This window comes from Balaenoptera physalus (assembly GCF_965194825.1).
Source record: "Balaenoptera physalus genome assembly, chromosome: 2".
Taxonomy (NCBI): Eukaryota; Metazoa; Chordata; class Mammalia; order Artiodactyla; family Balaenopteridae; genus Balaenoptera; species Balaenoptera physalus.
In genome coordinates, this window is record NC_138883.1 from 112,680,126 (window position 1) to 112,695,825 (window position 15,700).

The 15,700-nt window shown below is 40.7% G+C and overlaps 1 protein-coding gene across 5 annotated transcripts in view; it reads left to right on the forward strand.

Annotated features, from left to right (window-relative positions):
• The window catches only part of PIAS1 (protein inhibitor of activated STAT 1), a 220,618-nt gene that overhangs the window by 86,943 nt on the left and 117,975 nt on the right, over positions 1-15,700 (forward strand). For 3 of the 5 annotated variants that reach the window (XM_082446539.1, XM_082446542.1, XM_082446543.1), the window contains exon 1: positions 9,503-9,580. The exons of 1 other annotated variant lie outside the window; for it this stretch is intronic. In XM_082446539.1, coding sequence (XP_082302665.1) covers positions 9,557-9,580 — 24 coding nt within the window. In that variant the 5' untranslated portion in view covers positions 9,503-9,556. Of the gene's footprint in view, positions 1-9,502; positions 9,581-10,273; positions 10,477-15,700 lie in introns of those variants that run through there. One more of the 5 variants, XM_082446541.1, reaches the window with a different exon arrangement.

The following is a 15,700-nucleotide window of genomic DNA, read 5'->3' on the forward strand; positions in this document are numbered from 1 at the left end:
GTTCTGTTAATGTGGTAAATTAAAATGGTTGGTTTTCAAATGTTAAACAATTTTTTGTGTTCCTAGAATAAGTTCCTCTTGGTTTTATTCCATTATATATATATATAAAATGGATATATATATATATAATATATATATATTGCTGGATTCAATTTGTTAATATTTTGCTTAAGATTTTCACTCTATAGGAATGAAAGAGAGTGGTCTATACTTTTCCTTTCTTGTAATATCCTTGTCAGGTTTTCGTCTTACAGTCCTGGCCTCATAAAGAGTTGAGTATGTTATATCTTTTTCTATTCTTTTTTTTTTTTTTTTGGTTGCATTGGGTCTTTGTTGCTGCGCGTGGGCTTTCTCTAGTTGTGGCGAGCGGGGGCTACTCTTCGTTGGGGTGAGCAGGCTTCTCATTGCGGTGGCATCTCTTGTTGTGGAGCACGGGCTCTAGGCGCGTGGGCTTCAGTAGTTGTGGCTCATGGGCTTAGTTGCTCTGTAGCATGTGGGATCTTCCCGGACCAGGGCTCGAACCCATGTCCCCTGCATTAGCAGGCGGATTCGTAACCACTGCACCACCAGGGAAGCCCTCTTTTTTCTATTCTTGAGAAGACTTTAAGATTGGTTATTATTTCTTTCTTAATTGTCTGGAAAATTCACTGGTGAAATCATCTGTGTCTGGATTTTTCTCTGTAACAGAGTTTTAAATAATCGATTCAACTTTTTAAATAGATGTAGGACTGTTCTCATGTTCTTGGATAGGAGTCAGTTTTGGTAAGTTGTATGTTTTATGGAATTTGTTCATTTCATTTAAATCATCAGCTGTACTGGAATCAGGCTGTTTATGGTATTCTTTTATTATCTTTTCTAGTGTCTATAGGATCTGTAGTGACCCTTTGTTCATTCGTGAAGATGATAGCTTCTTTCTTTTTTTCTTCTTGATCAGTTTTATTAGGGGGTAACCAATTTCATTAAAATTTTCAAATAGCCAACTTTTGGCTTTGTTGATCTTCTCTATTTTATATTTATTTTAAGTTTTATCTCTGCTCTCATTTTCATTATTTGCTTACTGCCAGTTTGAGTTTGATTTGCTCGTCTCTTAATGTCTGCCTGAGATGGAAACTTATATAATTGATTTTCAACCTTAAAATTTTCTAATATACGCATAAATGGCTATAAATTTCCCTCTAAGTTTATTTATTTTTTAAATTTTTTATTGTGGTAAATTATATGACACAAACTACCACTTAAGAGTTAAACAGGGGCTTCCCTGGTGGCGCAGTGGTTGAGAATCTGCCTGCCAATGCAGGGGACACGGGTTCGAGCCCTGGTCTGGGAAGATCCCACATGCCACGGAGCAACTAGGCCCGTGAGCCACAACTACTGAGCCTGCGCGTCTGGAGCCTGTGCTCCGCAACAAGAGAGGCCGCGATAGTGAGAGGCCCGCGCACCGCGATGAAGAGTGGCCCCCGCTTGCCGCAACTAGAGAAAGCCCTTGCACAGAAACGAAGACCCAACACAGCCAAAAATAAATAAATAAAGAAAAAAAAAAAAAAAAAAAGAGTTAAACAAATTCAGCAACCTTGTGAAATACAAAATCAACACACAAAAATTAGTTGTATTTCTATACACTAGCAACGAACAATTTTAAAAGGAAATTAAGAAAATTATTTCATTTATAATAATACTAAAATGAATAAAATTCTTAGGAATAAGTTTAACCAAGGGATTCATATTGGAGAGCTTGACCATTTACATTTAAAGTAATCATTGATAAGAAAGTCTTTCTTCTGTCACTTAACTATCTTCTGTATGGTTTATATACTTTTTATTTCTCAATTCCTCCATTACTGCCTTAAAAAATTTTTTTGGAGTTGATTTTTATGTAGTATTCTGTTTTGAGTTTATCCTACTTGGAGTTTATTGAAATCCTTGGATGTGTAGATTTATATATTTCATCAAATTTGGAAAATTTCTGATCATAATTTATTCAGATATTCTCTTTCTCTTTTCCTTCTGGAAGTCCCATAACATATGTGTTGGTCCAGTTGATGGTACCCCACAGGTCCCTTAGAATCTGTTCACTTTTCTTTATTACTTTTGTTTCTTTTGGCTCCTCAGATTGGATAATTTCAATTGTCTTATTTTCAAGTTCATTGATTCTTTCTTCTGACTGCTCAAATCTGCTCTTGAGCCCCTCTAGTGAATTTTTCATTTTAGATATCAAATTTTTCAGCCCCAAAATTTCTACCTGGTTTCTTTAAAAATTTTCCTTCTCTTTATTGATATTCTCATTTTGTTCATACATCATTTTCCTGGTTTCCCTTAGTTTTTTTTTTTGCGACATTGGGTCTTTGTTGCTGCGCGCAGGCTTTCTCTAGTTACAGTGAGTGGGAGCTACTCTTCGTTGTGGTGTGCAGGCTTCTCATTGAGGTGGCTTCTCTTGTTGCAGAGCATGGGATCTTGGCACGTGGGCTTCAGTAGTTGCAGCACGCAGGCTCAGTAGTTGCATCTCATGGGCTCTAGGGTACATGGGCTTCAGTATTTGTGGCACGTGGGTTCAGTAGTTGTGGCTTGCAGGCTCTAGAGTGCAGGCTCATTAGTTGTGGCACATGGGCTTAGTTGCTCAGTGGCACGTGGGATCTTCCTGGACCAGGGATTGAGCCCGTGTCCCCTGCATTGGCAGGCAGATTCTTAACCACTGTGCCACCAGGGAAGTCCAGTTTTCCTTAGTTTTTGAAGAATATTTAGGACAGTGGTTTTAAAGTCTTTGTATCATAAGTTCAATGTCTGAGCTTCCTCAGGGATAGTTTTTGTCAGTTTTTTTTTTTCAGTGAATGGGCCATTTTTTCCTGTTTCTTTGTACATTGTGTGATTTTTGTTGTTGTTGTTGTTGTCATTGAAAACTGGACATTTGAATATTATAATGGGTTATCTATGGAAATCAAACTCTCTCCCTTGCCCAGGTTTTGCTGTTCTTGATTGTTGAAGCCTCAGCTTGTGTTCAGCCAGTATATTCTTGAACAATGAGAACTTAAAACAAACAAATACCTTTCCCAATCTTTGCATTGTATTCCTTTAACACTTAGCCAGGCCATTTGAAATTCTTCCTCAGCCTTCACTTCCTGGTTGCACTGAGCGTATAAATCAGCCAGTGGTGGAGTCTTAGGATCTTCTCAGGTCTTAGGATCTTCTCAGGTGTTTCCTGAGCATGCATCCTGTCTCAGGCATGTGTGTAGCTTTCTAAATGCCCTGTGTGCACAAGCACTTTTGAATCTGAATGCCCTAATTTCCTAGCAAATTTATCTCCTCAGCTTTTACTTCCAGGCTTTAGGTGGTCTGTTGTATGTACCAACTGTAATCTTTGGCCCCAGGCAGTTGCAGGTTATTTGTTCACCTTACAGTGTTTTCAAGCAATGACCACTGCTTTTCTGTTATGGGTTCCAGAGTTGGCAAAATGAAGACAAGAGCCTTGAATTAGTCCTTCAGCTAGCCCCCAGACAGATTAGAACAGACAAACACAATGATTACTAGGGACCAGGGTTCCATCCTGGGAAGGTGGGCTTCTGTCTTTAAGACTGCTGCTGAGTCAGGGAGGGAGTAGGGCAGGGGCAAGTAAAAATGTCATAAAGTTTTCTTACCATTTTTAACTTGTCTTTTTTTTTTTTTTTTTTTAAATTAAGCATTTGGTTGCTGTAAACCTTTGTTTTCCAGACAGAGTTCTGATAAAGTTGGTCTGACAGCTTCTGGTTAATTTTTCAGTGTTTTGTGGTATGGGATTTGGAGCTATTTACTCTGCTATTTTGTTGATGTCCCTCTCTCCACAAATTTTGATATATTAATACATATATATATATATATATATATATATATATATACTTTTTAAATATATATACTTTTCAAACGTATATGAAAAAATATATGTACTTTTATTTTCAAGTAATTGTAGATTAACAGGAGATTGCAAAAAAAAATGTACAGGAAAGTTACATGCATCCTTTTCCCATTCTCCCCCAAAGTTAACATCTTATGGAAGTACAGTACAATATCAAAACCAGGAAGTTGACACAGGTAAGAGCTATTTTCTCCCTCTCTCCCTAATCCCTGGTAATCACTAGTCTCTTCTCCATCTCTGTAATTATGTTATTTCATTAATATTACATAAATGGAATCATGCAATAATTCATGCAATTCTTTTGGGATTGTTTTCCTCACTCAGCATGATTTCCATGAAGTTTATCCAAGTTGCTGTGTGTATCAATAGTTTGATCTTTTTTAAAATTGCTGAGTAGTATTGAGACAGGAAGGAAGGGGGCAGGGCACAACCTTTAAAAGAATGACATAGGCGTTGTGAATATGACAAAAACTTGTTAGAACCTACTAGGCCCAAGATGGTGGAAGATTCGACTTCCAGTAGCCCTTGAGCCTCATTATATGCTCATTGTAATACATTAGCATGCTAAATGACACATGCACAAGTGCCATGACAGTTCCGAGGCCAACCATAAAAGACCAAAAAGTGGGCGGTGGCCCAATTCCTAGAAATCTCCACCCCTTCTCCAAAATAGTTAGAATAATCCTCTCACTCATTAGCCTATGAAATTACCCAGCCCATAAAAACTAACCACCTGCCATATTTTGGGGCTGCTCTTGCCTTTTGAGACTGACTGCAGTCTGTCTATGGAATGTGTGTCTCCCTAAATAAACCTGCTTTCCCACTTAGTTCTTGGAGCAGAGCCCCCCCTTGCCTGCCCACTTGTATCCCTCACAAGTGTCCTATATTAATAAATCTACTTCTTGCCTATCACTTTGCCTCTCACTGAATTCCTTCTATGCTGAGACATGAAGAACCTGAGCTTCCATAGGTCCTGACACCAGGTGAATGATTTTAATTAAAAGACAGTGGGTTCGAGTCCCAGCCCATGGGTTCAAGCCCCAATCTGAGTTTTGACTGGGATCAAATCCCACCTGAGGTGTGCAGTTTCAGCATTCCATGGTATGGATGTATCAGTTTATTTGGCCATTTACTCACTAAAGGATATTTGGATAGTTTCCAGTTTGGGGCTCTTATAAAGCTGCTATGAAAATTCTGGTACAACTTCCTGCGTTTCTCTGGGAAAAATGCCCAAGGACACAATTAAGTTGTATGGTAAGTACATTTCTAGTTTTCAAATGAACTGCTAAACTATATTCCAAGTGGCTATACTATTCCTATCAACAATGTATGTGTGATCCGTATCTAAGGAAACTATGCCTAACCCAAGGTCATTGAGATTTACTCCACAGTTTTCATCTAAGAGTTTTATAGTTTTAACTCATATTTAGGTCTATGATTTATTTGGGGTTAATTTTTTTTTTAACATCTTTATTGGAGTATAATTGCTTTACAGCATTGTGTTAGCTTCTGCTGTATAACAAAGTGAATCAGCTATATGCATACGTATATCCCCATATCCCCTCCCTCTTGCATCTCCCTCCCACCCTCCTTATCCCACCCCTCTAAGTGGTCACAAAGCACCGAGCTGATCTCCCTGTGCCATGCAGCTGCTTCCCACTAGCTATCTATTTTACATTTGGTAGTGTATATATGTCAGTGCTACTCTCTCACTTCATCCCAGCTTACCCTTCCCCCTCCCCATGTCCTCAAGTCCATTCTCTAAGTCTGCGTGTTTATTCCTGTCCTGCCCCTAAGTTCATCAGAACCATTTTTTTTTTAGATTCCATATACATGTGTTAGCATACGGTATTTGTTTTTCTCTTTCTGACTTGCTTCACTCTGTATTACAGTCTCTAGGTCCATGCACCTCACTACAAATAACTCAATTTCGTTTCTTTTTATGACTGAGTAATATTCCATTGTATTTATGTGCCACATCTTCTTTATCCATTCATCTGTCGATGGACACTTAGGTTGCTTCCATGTCCTGACTATTGTAAATAGAGCTGCAATGAACATTGTGGTACATGACTCTTTTTGAATTATGGTTTTCTCAGGGTATATGCCCAGTAGTGGGATTGCTGGGTCGTATGGTAGTTCTATTTTTAGTTTTCTAAGTAACCTCCATACTGTTCTCCATAGTATGTGCCGCATCTTCTTCATCCATTCATCTGTCAGTGGACACTTAGGTTGCTTCCATGTCCTGGATATTGTAAATAGTACTGCAATGAACATTGTGGTACATGACTCTTTTTTGAATTATGGTTTTCTCAGGGTATATGCCCAGTGGTGGGATTGCTGGGTCATATGGTAGTTCTATTTTTAGTTTTTTAAGGAACCTCCATACTGTTCTCCATAGTGGCTGTATCAATTTACATTCCCACCAACCATGCAAGAGGGTTCTTGGGGTTAATTTTTAAGTGTTGAGTGAGACCCACAATAGTTTTAGGGTCTCACAAAAATATTCTAAATCTTTAAAATCAGAAGAAAAAGTAAGTACACTCTGTTTGGATTACATTAGTCTTTATACTGATGCAGATGTAAAATATACTTTTAGGACTTCCCTGGAGGGCCAGTGGTTAAGACTACATGCTTATACTGCAGGGGGCACAGGTTTGATCCCTGGTCAGGGAATTAAGATCCTAAGATCCCGTGTGGTGCAGAAAAAAAAAAAGAAAAAAATAAAATAAAATTTTTATGGAAGAAAGAGCCTCTGAGGTTCTTTCTGACATCAAATACGTGGAGTCTTTCCACATCAATTCTCCAACACCAACTGGGTATCTGACAATTTAATTTCGACACTAACTCCAGAAGTAAGATCAGACCCCACAGGTTTAGTGCTCAGTCCCACAAGACTGCACCTACTTCAGCTACCAGTCACCAGTTCCATCGGTTTCTGACTGACCACATTTGAAGATTCCTGCAATCCCCTCTTCAGTTTTGATAATTCACTGAAATGACTCACAGAACTCAGGAAAACACTTTACTTACATTTACCAGTTTATTATAAATAAAACAACTCAGGAACAGCCAAATGGAAGAGATGCATAGGGTAAGGTACGGGGTGTGGGGGGGAGGGGCTGTGAAGCTTCCACACCCTCTTCAGGCACCCCACCTTGCCTCCCGATATGCCTCCCAGTACTTCCGTTTATTCACCGACCTCTCTTTAATCACATTTGGTTTTCTATTGAACAGCTCCGATCCTTAAACTACGCAAGAGCCCCACCCTGAGTCACCTCATTAACATAAATTCAGGTGTGGTGGAAAGGGGCTTGTTATGATTAACAAAAGACAATCCTATCACTCAGGAAATAAGGGTTTTAGGAACTCTGTGCCAGGAACCAGGGACAAAGTCAAATAATATCTGTTATATACCACAGTTCCTAGAAGGCAAAAGTGCCTGGGGCCACAAAAGTCAATGTGGTCCTGTCAGTTGAGTAGCCTTCCCAGCTGTCCATTTGTGAAATGATGGCAGCCTGGAGTAGGGTGATGGTAGTAGAAACACAGTGAAATGGGCAGTCTTGGGATATGTTTTAGAGGTAGAGTCAGGTGGATTGACCGATGGATTGGATATGAGAGGTTAATGAAACAGTGAAACCAAGGATGATTTCTACATTTTTGGCTTGAACAACTGGGTGGATGATAGTGCCATCCACTGAGAATACTGGGAAAGAAGAGTTGGGGGTAAAATCAAGGGCTTTTGCTATGGATCTGAGATGACCATGAGTCATGAAGTAGAGATATTAAGTAGCCAGTTGGATTTGTGAATCTGGGTATTGGTGGAGAGGTCTGGGCTGGACAGAAATCTGAGAGTCATCAGTTTGTAGACTTAGCATCAAGGAGATCACCCGGGGAGAGTAAAGTAGAGAAGAGTATAAGGACTGAGCCCTGGAACACTGCAACATTTAAAGATTGAGCCAAAGAGGAAAAATTAGCAAAGGATTCTGAAAATGAGGCTCAGTGAGGGAACAAGAAAATCAGGAGAATAAGATATGGAGAGAAGTTCAGGGGAAAAAGTGTTTCAAAAGAAAGGAAGCTGTCAACTGTTTGCAATTCTGCTGAGAGGTCAATTTAGATAAGAATAGAGAATTGGCAGTTGGCTTTGGAAACCTGGGGATCATTAGTAATCTTGATAAGTGATCTTGATGAGGGAAGTCAAAGCTGGATCAGAGTAGGCTGAGGAGTGAATGTGAAGTGAGGAAGTGGGAACAAGCACTGTAGAGAGCTCTTGAAAAACCTTTCCGAGAATTTATGCAGTGAAGAGGGCCGAGAAACTGGGCAGTCCTGGAGGCGAATTTGGAGTCAAGGTTTGTTTTAGATGGGAGGAACTTCAGTATGTTTATATGCAGATAGAAATAATCTAATGGGGGCGGGGAGAGAATGTAATGATGTTGGAGGGAGGGGTAATTGTAAATTGTAAGAGTAAAATCCTTAGGAACGTGGGAGGGAAAAAGAAAACAGGTCCCTGGTGGAAGGACAGGCCTTCATAGGCACAGGGAAACTTCATTCATAGTAACCCCAATGTTACTATGCCTATAAGAGTAGTTTTGGTGGTGAGAAGACAAGGAGTTCATATCTGATATCTTTTCCATCAGGTGTGAGACAAAGTTGAACAGCAAAAAGTGGTTTGGGAGGAGGCTTTTAGTAGAGAGGGGAGGATGTGAAATAATTCTTTCATCACGAATACTTAAATGTCAGTTTCGTGGAGCAAGCCCTTCCAGGATTAAGTACATCTCCTCCCAACCCCCTTTTCTCTCACTGGACCATTTGCTCGTTTTTGGTACTCATCACCATTTGTAATTGTATCTTTATTGGTTCAGTTGTCTGTTTCCCACTTTAAAGAACTACAGGGAGGCAGGAACTTTGTTGTATTTAATTTCCCAATGTATATATAGCCCTTAGAAACAGGGCCGGTACATAGTCACTAAATAATTATTTGTTAAAACAAATAAGTTAATGAATAACGTCTTCAGAATTTTGTCTTAGAGGCAACCTCTTTTAAGTACTAGCTTGGGCAAGTCACTTTTCCTCTCCGAGCTTTTGTAACTGAATACATATGCCATGGGAATTGTAATCTCTTCCCTGCCTACCTCACCGCATCGTCACGAGGAGGACCTGAGCAAATAAACCTGGAAATGCTTCATCAAGTGATCCTTAAATGTAACGTATTGTTGTTTGCGGCCCACGTGTAGCCTCGCAGGTAGCAGGTGCTGAAAAGGACTTGCTGATTGGGGGAGAGAGGTATTATTTTTTCCTGTGGCTGTAGGCATCGAAGTTTTGCAGAAGGGTTCCGCAGGCCGCGGAGGGGCGGGGCTCAGGCCAGAAGCCCTCCCGCTCCGGCCTTTCCCCGGAGGCGCCAGCCGGGCAAGGAGGAGGGGCGGGGAGCCTGGGGGGGAGTAACTGTCAAACCTCCTCGCTTGGCGCCATTATTTAAATGGTACGTGCCCGTCTCGCAGCTGTACGTGCCCGGGGCGGGGCTGCGAGCCCCCGGAGCGGGGCGGAGGCCGGGGGCGGGCCGGGGAGGTGGAGGGGCGAGAGGGGACGGGCCGGGGCGGGGCCATGCTGGCTAGAGGGGCGGGTCTAGCGGCGGTCCCCGGCGATGTTCACTGCGCTTGCGCTGACAGACGCAAGATGGCGGACAGTGCGGAACTAAAGGTAAAGCGCAGCTCGAATTCACTTCTAATATTCGTCCACGGAGACTGTGCCGCTGGTGCCAGGGGGGATGCGTCCGACCCTGGGGGGCCGCTCGGGCCTGACTCCAACCGGGCCTGGAGTTGTAGAGAGGAGCGGCTCGCCGGGCCCCAGCCGAGGGGGCCCGGTAGCGGCGGGCCGCGGGCCCCGAGTGCCTCGGGGGCGCTGACGGGTCGTCCCCAGCGTGTTATTGTTGTGGGCGCCTCTGGCGGGGGAAGAGATTGGGAGTCGGGAGGTGGGGGCCGCGGCTGTCCCCGGGGCTCGGCTTCCTCACCTTCCAGGCAGCCTCCCTGCCCCCCGTGGGGAGCGGGGGCAGGGGCAGGGTGTTCATGTTGGGGGGATTGGGAAAGCTCCCCGCCGCCGCTTCCTCTTCCTCCTTTGCAGTCCCGGGCTCCTGTCAGGCGCTCTCCTCAGACCCCCGGGAACTTGGCTCCTGTCGCCCCGCCCCTCCGGGGCTCCCTGCCGCCCCCGCCCCGGACTCGGTTCTCCCCGGCTGCCCGCCTGTCAGGAGGCGCCCAGGGTGCCCCGTTTGTGGGCAGCGCGATCCTGGGGCGATGGGGTGGGGATGTGGGGGAGAAGCTCCAGTAAAGTTTAGTGAACCCCGGGCTGGCGTTGGGGTTCGACTGGGGGGTGACGGGGGAGTCTGTCTGGGCGGGACGGTACTCTTTCTCTCTGATTCCGGGCAACCGGGGGGAGAGACCCCTTCGAAGGGTGTGTATTTGGAAGCAGTGGGTGGTGGGAAGCAGCTACTCTCCCTTCTTTTTCGTTTCTTCCTTTTGGCTGGTGTGGAGGGTGAGAGGAGCCTTCGGGGGTCTCTGCACACACCATGATGGCGATGCTATAGCTGATGGAGGTGAATGGTTAGTGTTTATATCCCCCCGTTGCCTTTTGTTTGTAGGCACATCTTGCTGGCCATGTTGATTTGAACGAAATTCTCCCCTCATCCTACTTCAACCCCCATAAATAGAACGTTCCTTCGTTTCTCTCAACTGTACCAGTTACTCTCGCCTCGCGAAATTGGATGAAAGGGTGCCCCCTTTTCCCCGCTTTTTCTCCCACCCCAGTCTTTACCTGATGATGGCTTCTTTACCGAAGCAGATATGCCACTACACAAGCAGTTGGGGGAGGGGGGGGTGGAACCCTTATGATTGGATTGTGACAAATGGGGCTCCGCTTGAATAATTTTGGTTCAGTAGCAAGCAGTTTTTAACTAACGCGTATTATTTCGAGGCTCTGAACGCGATATTCCCTTCTCTGGCTTCCTGTGTGTGAACCGAGTAGCTGGTTATCTTGACCCCGGGAACTGACATCTCTGTCAGAGTGGAGATTGGGATATATAGTTGTAAATCTTTGGGGAGAGTCGTCTTTTTATAATTAATGAAAATTATTTAAAGAATTATCTCGGTTATAATGAAACGACAACTCCTAGAACAAGCAAACGCCAGGTTTGTTTCTGGAGAGTTTTTCAGTGGAAACCTTCGCTGAGAGATCGTTTTTCCCAATAATTTTTCAATGTTAACATTCCAAAATTTGTATATTTAGGCTCTGCCTTTGAGTGTCATTCTTTTTTAATTTACTTCTAATTGCAAATTAAGGGAGAGCAGATTTAGAATGGATGGTTTCGTTTTTTCCAGTTTCAAACTATTGACTGAAATGAAAAAGCCCCAGGAATTTGAATATTTGGAGGTAATTAACTCTTGAAATAAAAAAGTGTGCAACTTTAAGATACATGTTTTCTGTAGTTTTAAAATGTAGTCACTATGTTGCTGTGATCTTTGCCTTCTAATATTTATTTTGCTAGGAATCCTTTTGAATGATAGCTAATCAGTTCTGTTTTACGTGGACTACAGAGTAAAGCTGAAAAGCTTGTGCTGGCTATGTTGTCACTCTTGATGCTGTCCAAAGAAACTGGTATGGAAAGCACATGCTGGGAGATTTCCTCCTTTGTTCTTTCTCATTTTAAGAAAGTGCCTTTGGGGATAGATCAGATCCCTGGTGTGAGTCTTGTTAGGTAAAGTTTCTCTTCACAAAAATGAGCCTGCATCAGATGAACTCTAAACACTTGGGGGGAAACTTTATTTTTCTAAAATTGGTCTCCTGTTTTGCTCTCTCCAAAATCTACTTGAGTTTTTCCAAAGGAGTTTTTTTCTAATATTTTGTTCTGTTGTACAGTTTTTTCCTCCAGATTATAATAACTGCTCTTGACATACTGATCTGTCATTGTGTGTGCCCAGTACTTTGAGGAGCTGTGATAAATTGCTTAGTTGGTAATAGCTGTGTTAAACATTATGTTTATATTTGATTGTGGTTACATTTGCTCTTTTTTTTTTTGAAGGGGAGGATATGATCTTAGGAACACCTACCATAGTTATTTAAGAATGTGTATATGTAATTTTCTGTGCAGTAAGCTTTGGAAGATACTCCTTTTGAAATTATATTTTCTGAGTGGTATTTTGTTTCTTTGTTTTTTGTGGTTTTTGGAGGTAAGTAGCACTTATTCCTAATAAGGAATGAAAGGTCAGAGTAAGAATTAAGAAAAACTCAGATTTTTCACAGTTTTAGGTGAAAACAACAGTATTCCAATGGATTTCCAACTATGAGGCTTTGAGTAAATAGTGACTTTTGTTATCTTAATTTACAACCCACATTTCATTTTGCTGTGGATTGTATTCATAATTTTTTTCCTCGTGACCCATTTTAGTGAGTCCTTTTAAATGTATAACAGATCTGCAGGATCAGATGGGAAAAATGGATAGATCTGTACCCCCTGTAGAAATTGTGCAAGCTGCAACACTTAAAGATATTGCCAATAAAAATTAGATTGTGAGTCATACATATCAAAAAGTTCTCTGTACTTGTTTGTTTATGAAAGGTTTAATTTTTCATTGGGAATACCCATAAATGACATTTGTAAGAATGTAGAGAGTGAGCATTTTATTGTCTTTAGGAACTTAAAAGCAGGAGGGTGTGATGGCCAGGTGATTTTGGAAGTTAATCTGACAGCTTCATGGAGCTCCTCTTAAAGTACTTTAAAAAAAAAAAATTACAAATGTTTTTTGCATTAAAAGTCAAATTGCGTTATATTGCCGTTTTTAACTCACCGGAGGAACAGTGGGAAGGAAGAAGTTCATTATCATTTTAGTGGAGTAAATAATGGAATTCAAGGGGAGGAGAAATCATACTTTAAAAACCATACCTTTAAAAGTAGTATCTGTATAAGCGTGTCAGTAAATTCTGTTGTCATATTCTGCCTCTCTGTTTTCAAGAACTAGTCACTTAATTTTGATCTTTGTGGTGTAATTTGTCTGCTTTTATTTCAGATAGAAGCAAGTAAATCTGACAGTTTATTCATGGATTTGAATTGAATCTCCATAACTTGCTTTTCTCAAGTGCCACATTTAGATGGCTTTTTAAAGTCACCATTTTTATGAACAATATTTAAAAATTTGTAAAACACTTTAATATTTGAGTATTTCATATAATTGTTTTGAAATATCTCCTTTTCCTCCGACGTTTTCTCCTGGACGATTGTATTGTCTGTCTTCAAAGGGTCTCTTGTAATCCCTGTTGATTGCAGTAGTGCTTAGTGGTGAGTCCATAGCTGATTAACCTTGGGTTTCTCCTGGTGAACTCCATCAACATGCTGCTCCAGGGTTCTTGCTGAGGCTTTTGAGTTCAGTGTAATTAGCACCCTTTCTTGCTTGTAACTAGGGATAAGAAAAGAAAATGTCTTAGAGTTGTAGTAGGGACGGGAAGAATTATCTAAATTTCTGGAAAACTGCAGTGTTTATGATGAGACGTAGCCTTTAAAAACAAACAAAACCCCTGGTTCATTACTTCATAGAATTGATTGTAGTGTGTTCTGTAGAAGTATTCTGCTCTGGCCTTAAGGACCTTTTTTTTTTTTTTTATGTTTGAATAATATCTTATATGGTACTTTGCAGTTCATAATGTATCACATTATCTCATTTGATTTTTCCATCAGTTCTTTAAGGTAGGAAAGGCAGGTAATATCTCCCTTTTACCAATAAAGTAAGCCCAGAAAAGGTAAGTGACTAGCCCAAGGTCATACAAATAAAAGTGGCAGGGACTTGAGCCTAGGTCTTGTGAGTTCAAAATCCTGTACTGTAGGCTGCGTTAAAGGTGCCATGTCAGTTCTGGAGCCCTCTAGGGTGCCTCGCTCACAAAGAATTCTAGTTATGTTGTTGCTAATACTTTCCCTCTTGCTCTATGCCAGGGTATTTTTGGATATTCCTTGGGCTTTTTGCAAGGAAGATTTTTGAGTTTGTTAGTTGGAAACATAGACATTAATTCTTGCAAATATCATTTTACTTGAGAAAGTTTCAGCGAATACTGAAAAGTAAGCACAAAAATAAACAGCACCTGTAATCCCAGCACTTAGAAATATCATGGTTAACATCTGGGTATCCATTTAGACTTTCTGTCTGTGAGTAAATGCATATGTATATACATCACAAAAGAGATTGTACTACTCTTTATTTGTAATCTGCTATTTTCATGGCTATCTTTCCAGGTTAGTAAATATAGGTCTATATGATCATTTGAAAGGTAACGTATTTTATTCAGCTAGTCCCCTATCACTGGGCAATCAGATTACTTCCACTTTTTTTTTTTTTCTTTTTTGCTATTTTAAACAGTCTTGACAAACAGCCTGGTAGTAAAGTTTGCAATTTAAAAAAAAATTTTTATTTTATTTATTTATTTTTGGCTGTGTTGGGTTTTCGTTGCTGCAAGTGGGCTTTCTCTAGTTGCTGCGAGCAGGGGCTACTCTTCGTTGCGGTGCGCGGGCTTCTCATTGCGGCGGCTTCTCTTGTTGCAGAGCACGGGCTCTAGGCTCACGGGGTTCAGTAGTTATGGCTCGAGGCCTCTATAGCGCAGGCTCAGTAGTTGTGCCGCATGGGCTTAGTTGCTCCGCGGCATGTGGGATCTTCCCAGACCAGGGCTCAAACCTGAGTCCCCTGCATTGGCAGGCGGATTCTTAACCACTGTGCCACCAGGGAAGCCCCTGCAAATGTTTTATTCTAACTAAGTATATTCTACAGACTTTTTTTTTTTGTGCTTCAGGGAACAGTGCAAATAGGATTTTGATTAGATTAAGGGTTGAGTGAAAAGTAATTTTTGATTTGTTCGTTGTTTATACCTTTATTATATCTGTTCCTATAAATCTGTCAGTAAACATTATATAAATGATCTGAATCAGAACATTTGATAAAGTATTAAATAGATTACGAAAATAGAAATAGATTATGAGAATTTTTGCTTTACCCATATTTTTAATCTCAAAGCAAAGTGTTGCTATAGTATAAGATTGGTAGGTAACATTGTTTTGGAGAGGCTGTTAGAGAAAGGAGGTTACACAGGCAATGAAAACATTTTTCTATCTTAAGAACCTTTATGGGTTAAATCAATTAATAAATGCATGTGTGAATTGAATCAAGAATATTATTTGTGCAACATCTGCAACAGTACTGCACTGTAGGAGGAACAGCTGATGAAATTAAGGGTATGAAATTGATCATACTCTAAATTTGATATGTTAAATTTGGTCCTCACCTAAATCTTTAGCATTTATATAACAAATTGTTTCATTAGGATTTTTCAGAAATAGGTGATAGAGATATTTAAAAATACTTAGTTGTCCTTTACTATCAATTTCAGAAATAGTACTAATTGTTATGCATTTTTTTTTTTTGCTATTCTTACTGCAAAATGTTTGAGTGCTACTTCCTCTTCCATGTTAAAAATTGTGGAACTCCCATTGCTTTTGATTCCCTCTACTCTTGGTTTCGTGGTAGCACGTGAATAAAAACTCCCTAAGCCCCTACTCCCCTCAGAATTTTCTGGTAAACGTTCATTCTTAGCCATGAACTTCTAAAATTCATCAAAATGAAGAAATCACCTTTTTTCCTTTTCTACTTCACATTAGATCAAGCAAACAAAACAAACATAAACCCTTTGAACATTAACTGTAACTTTGAAATATCAATAACTTTCACAGGACTGTTAATATATGTTCCTATTTTTAAAAGCTCCATCTCTTTCTTACCTTTCCTGCTATTCTTT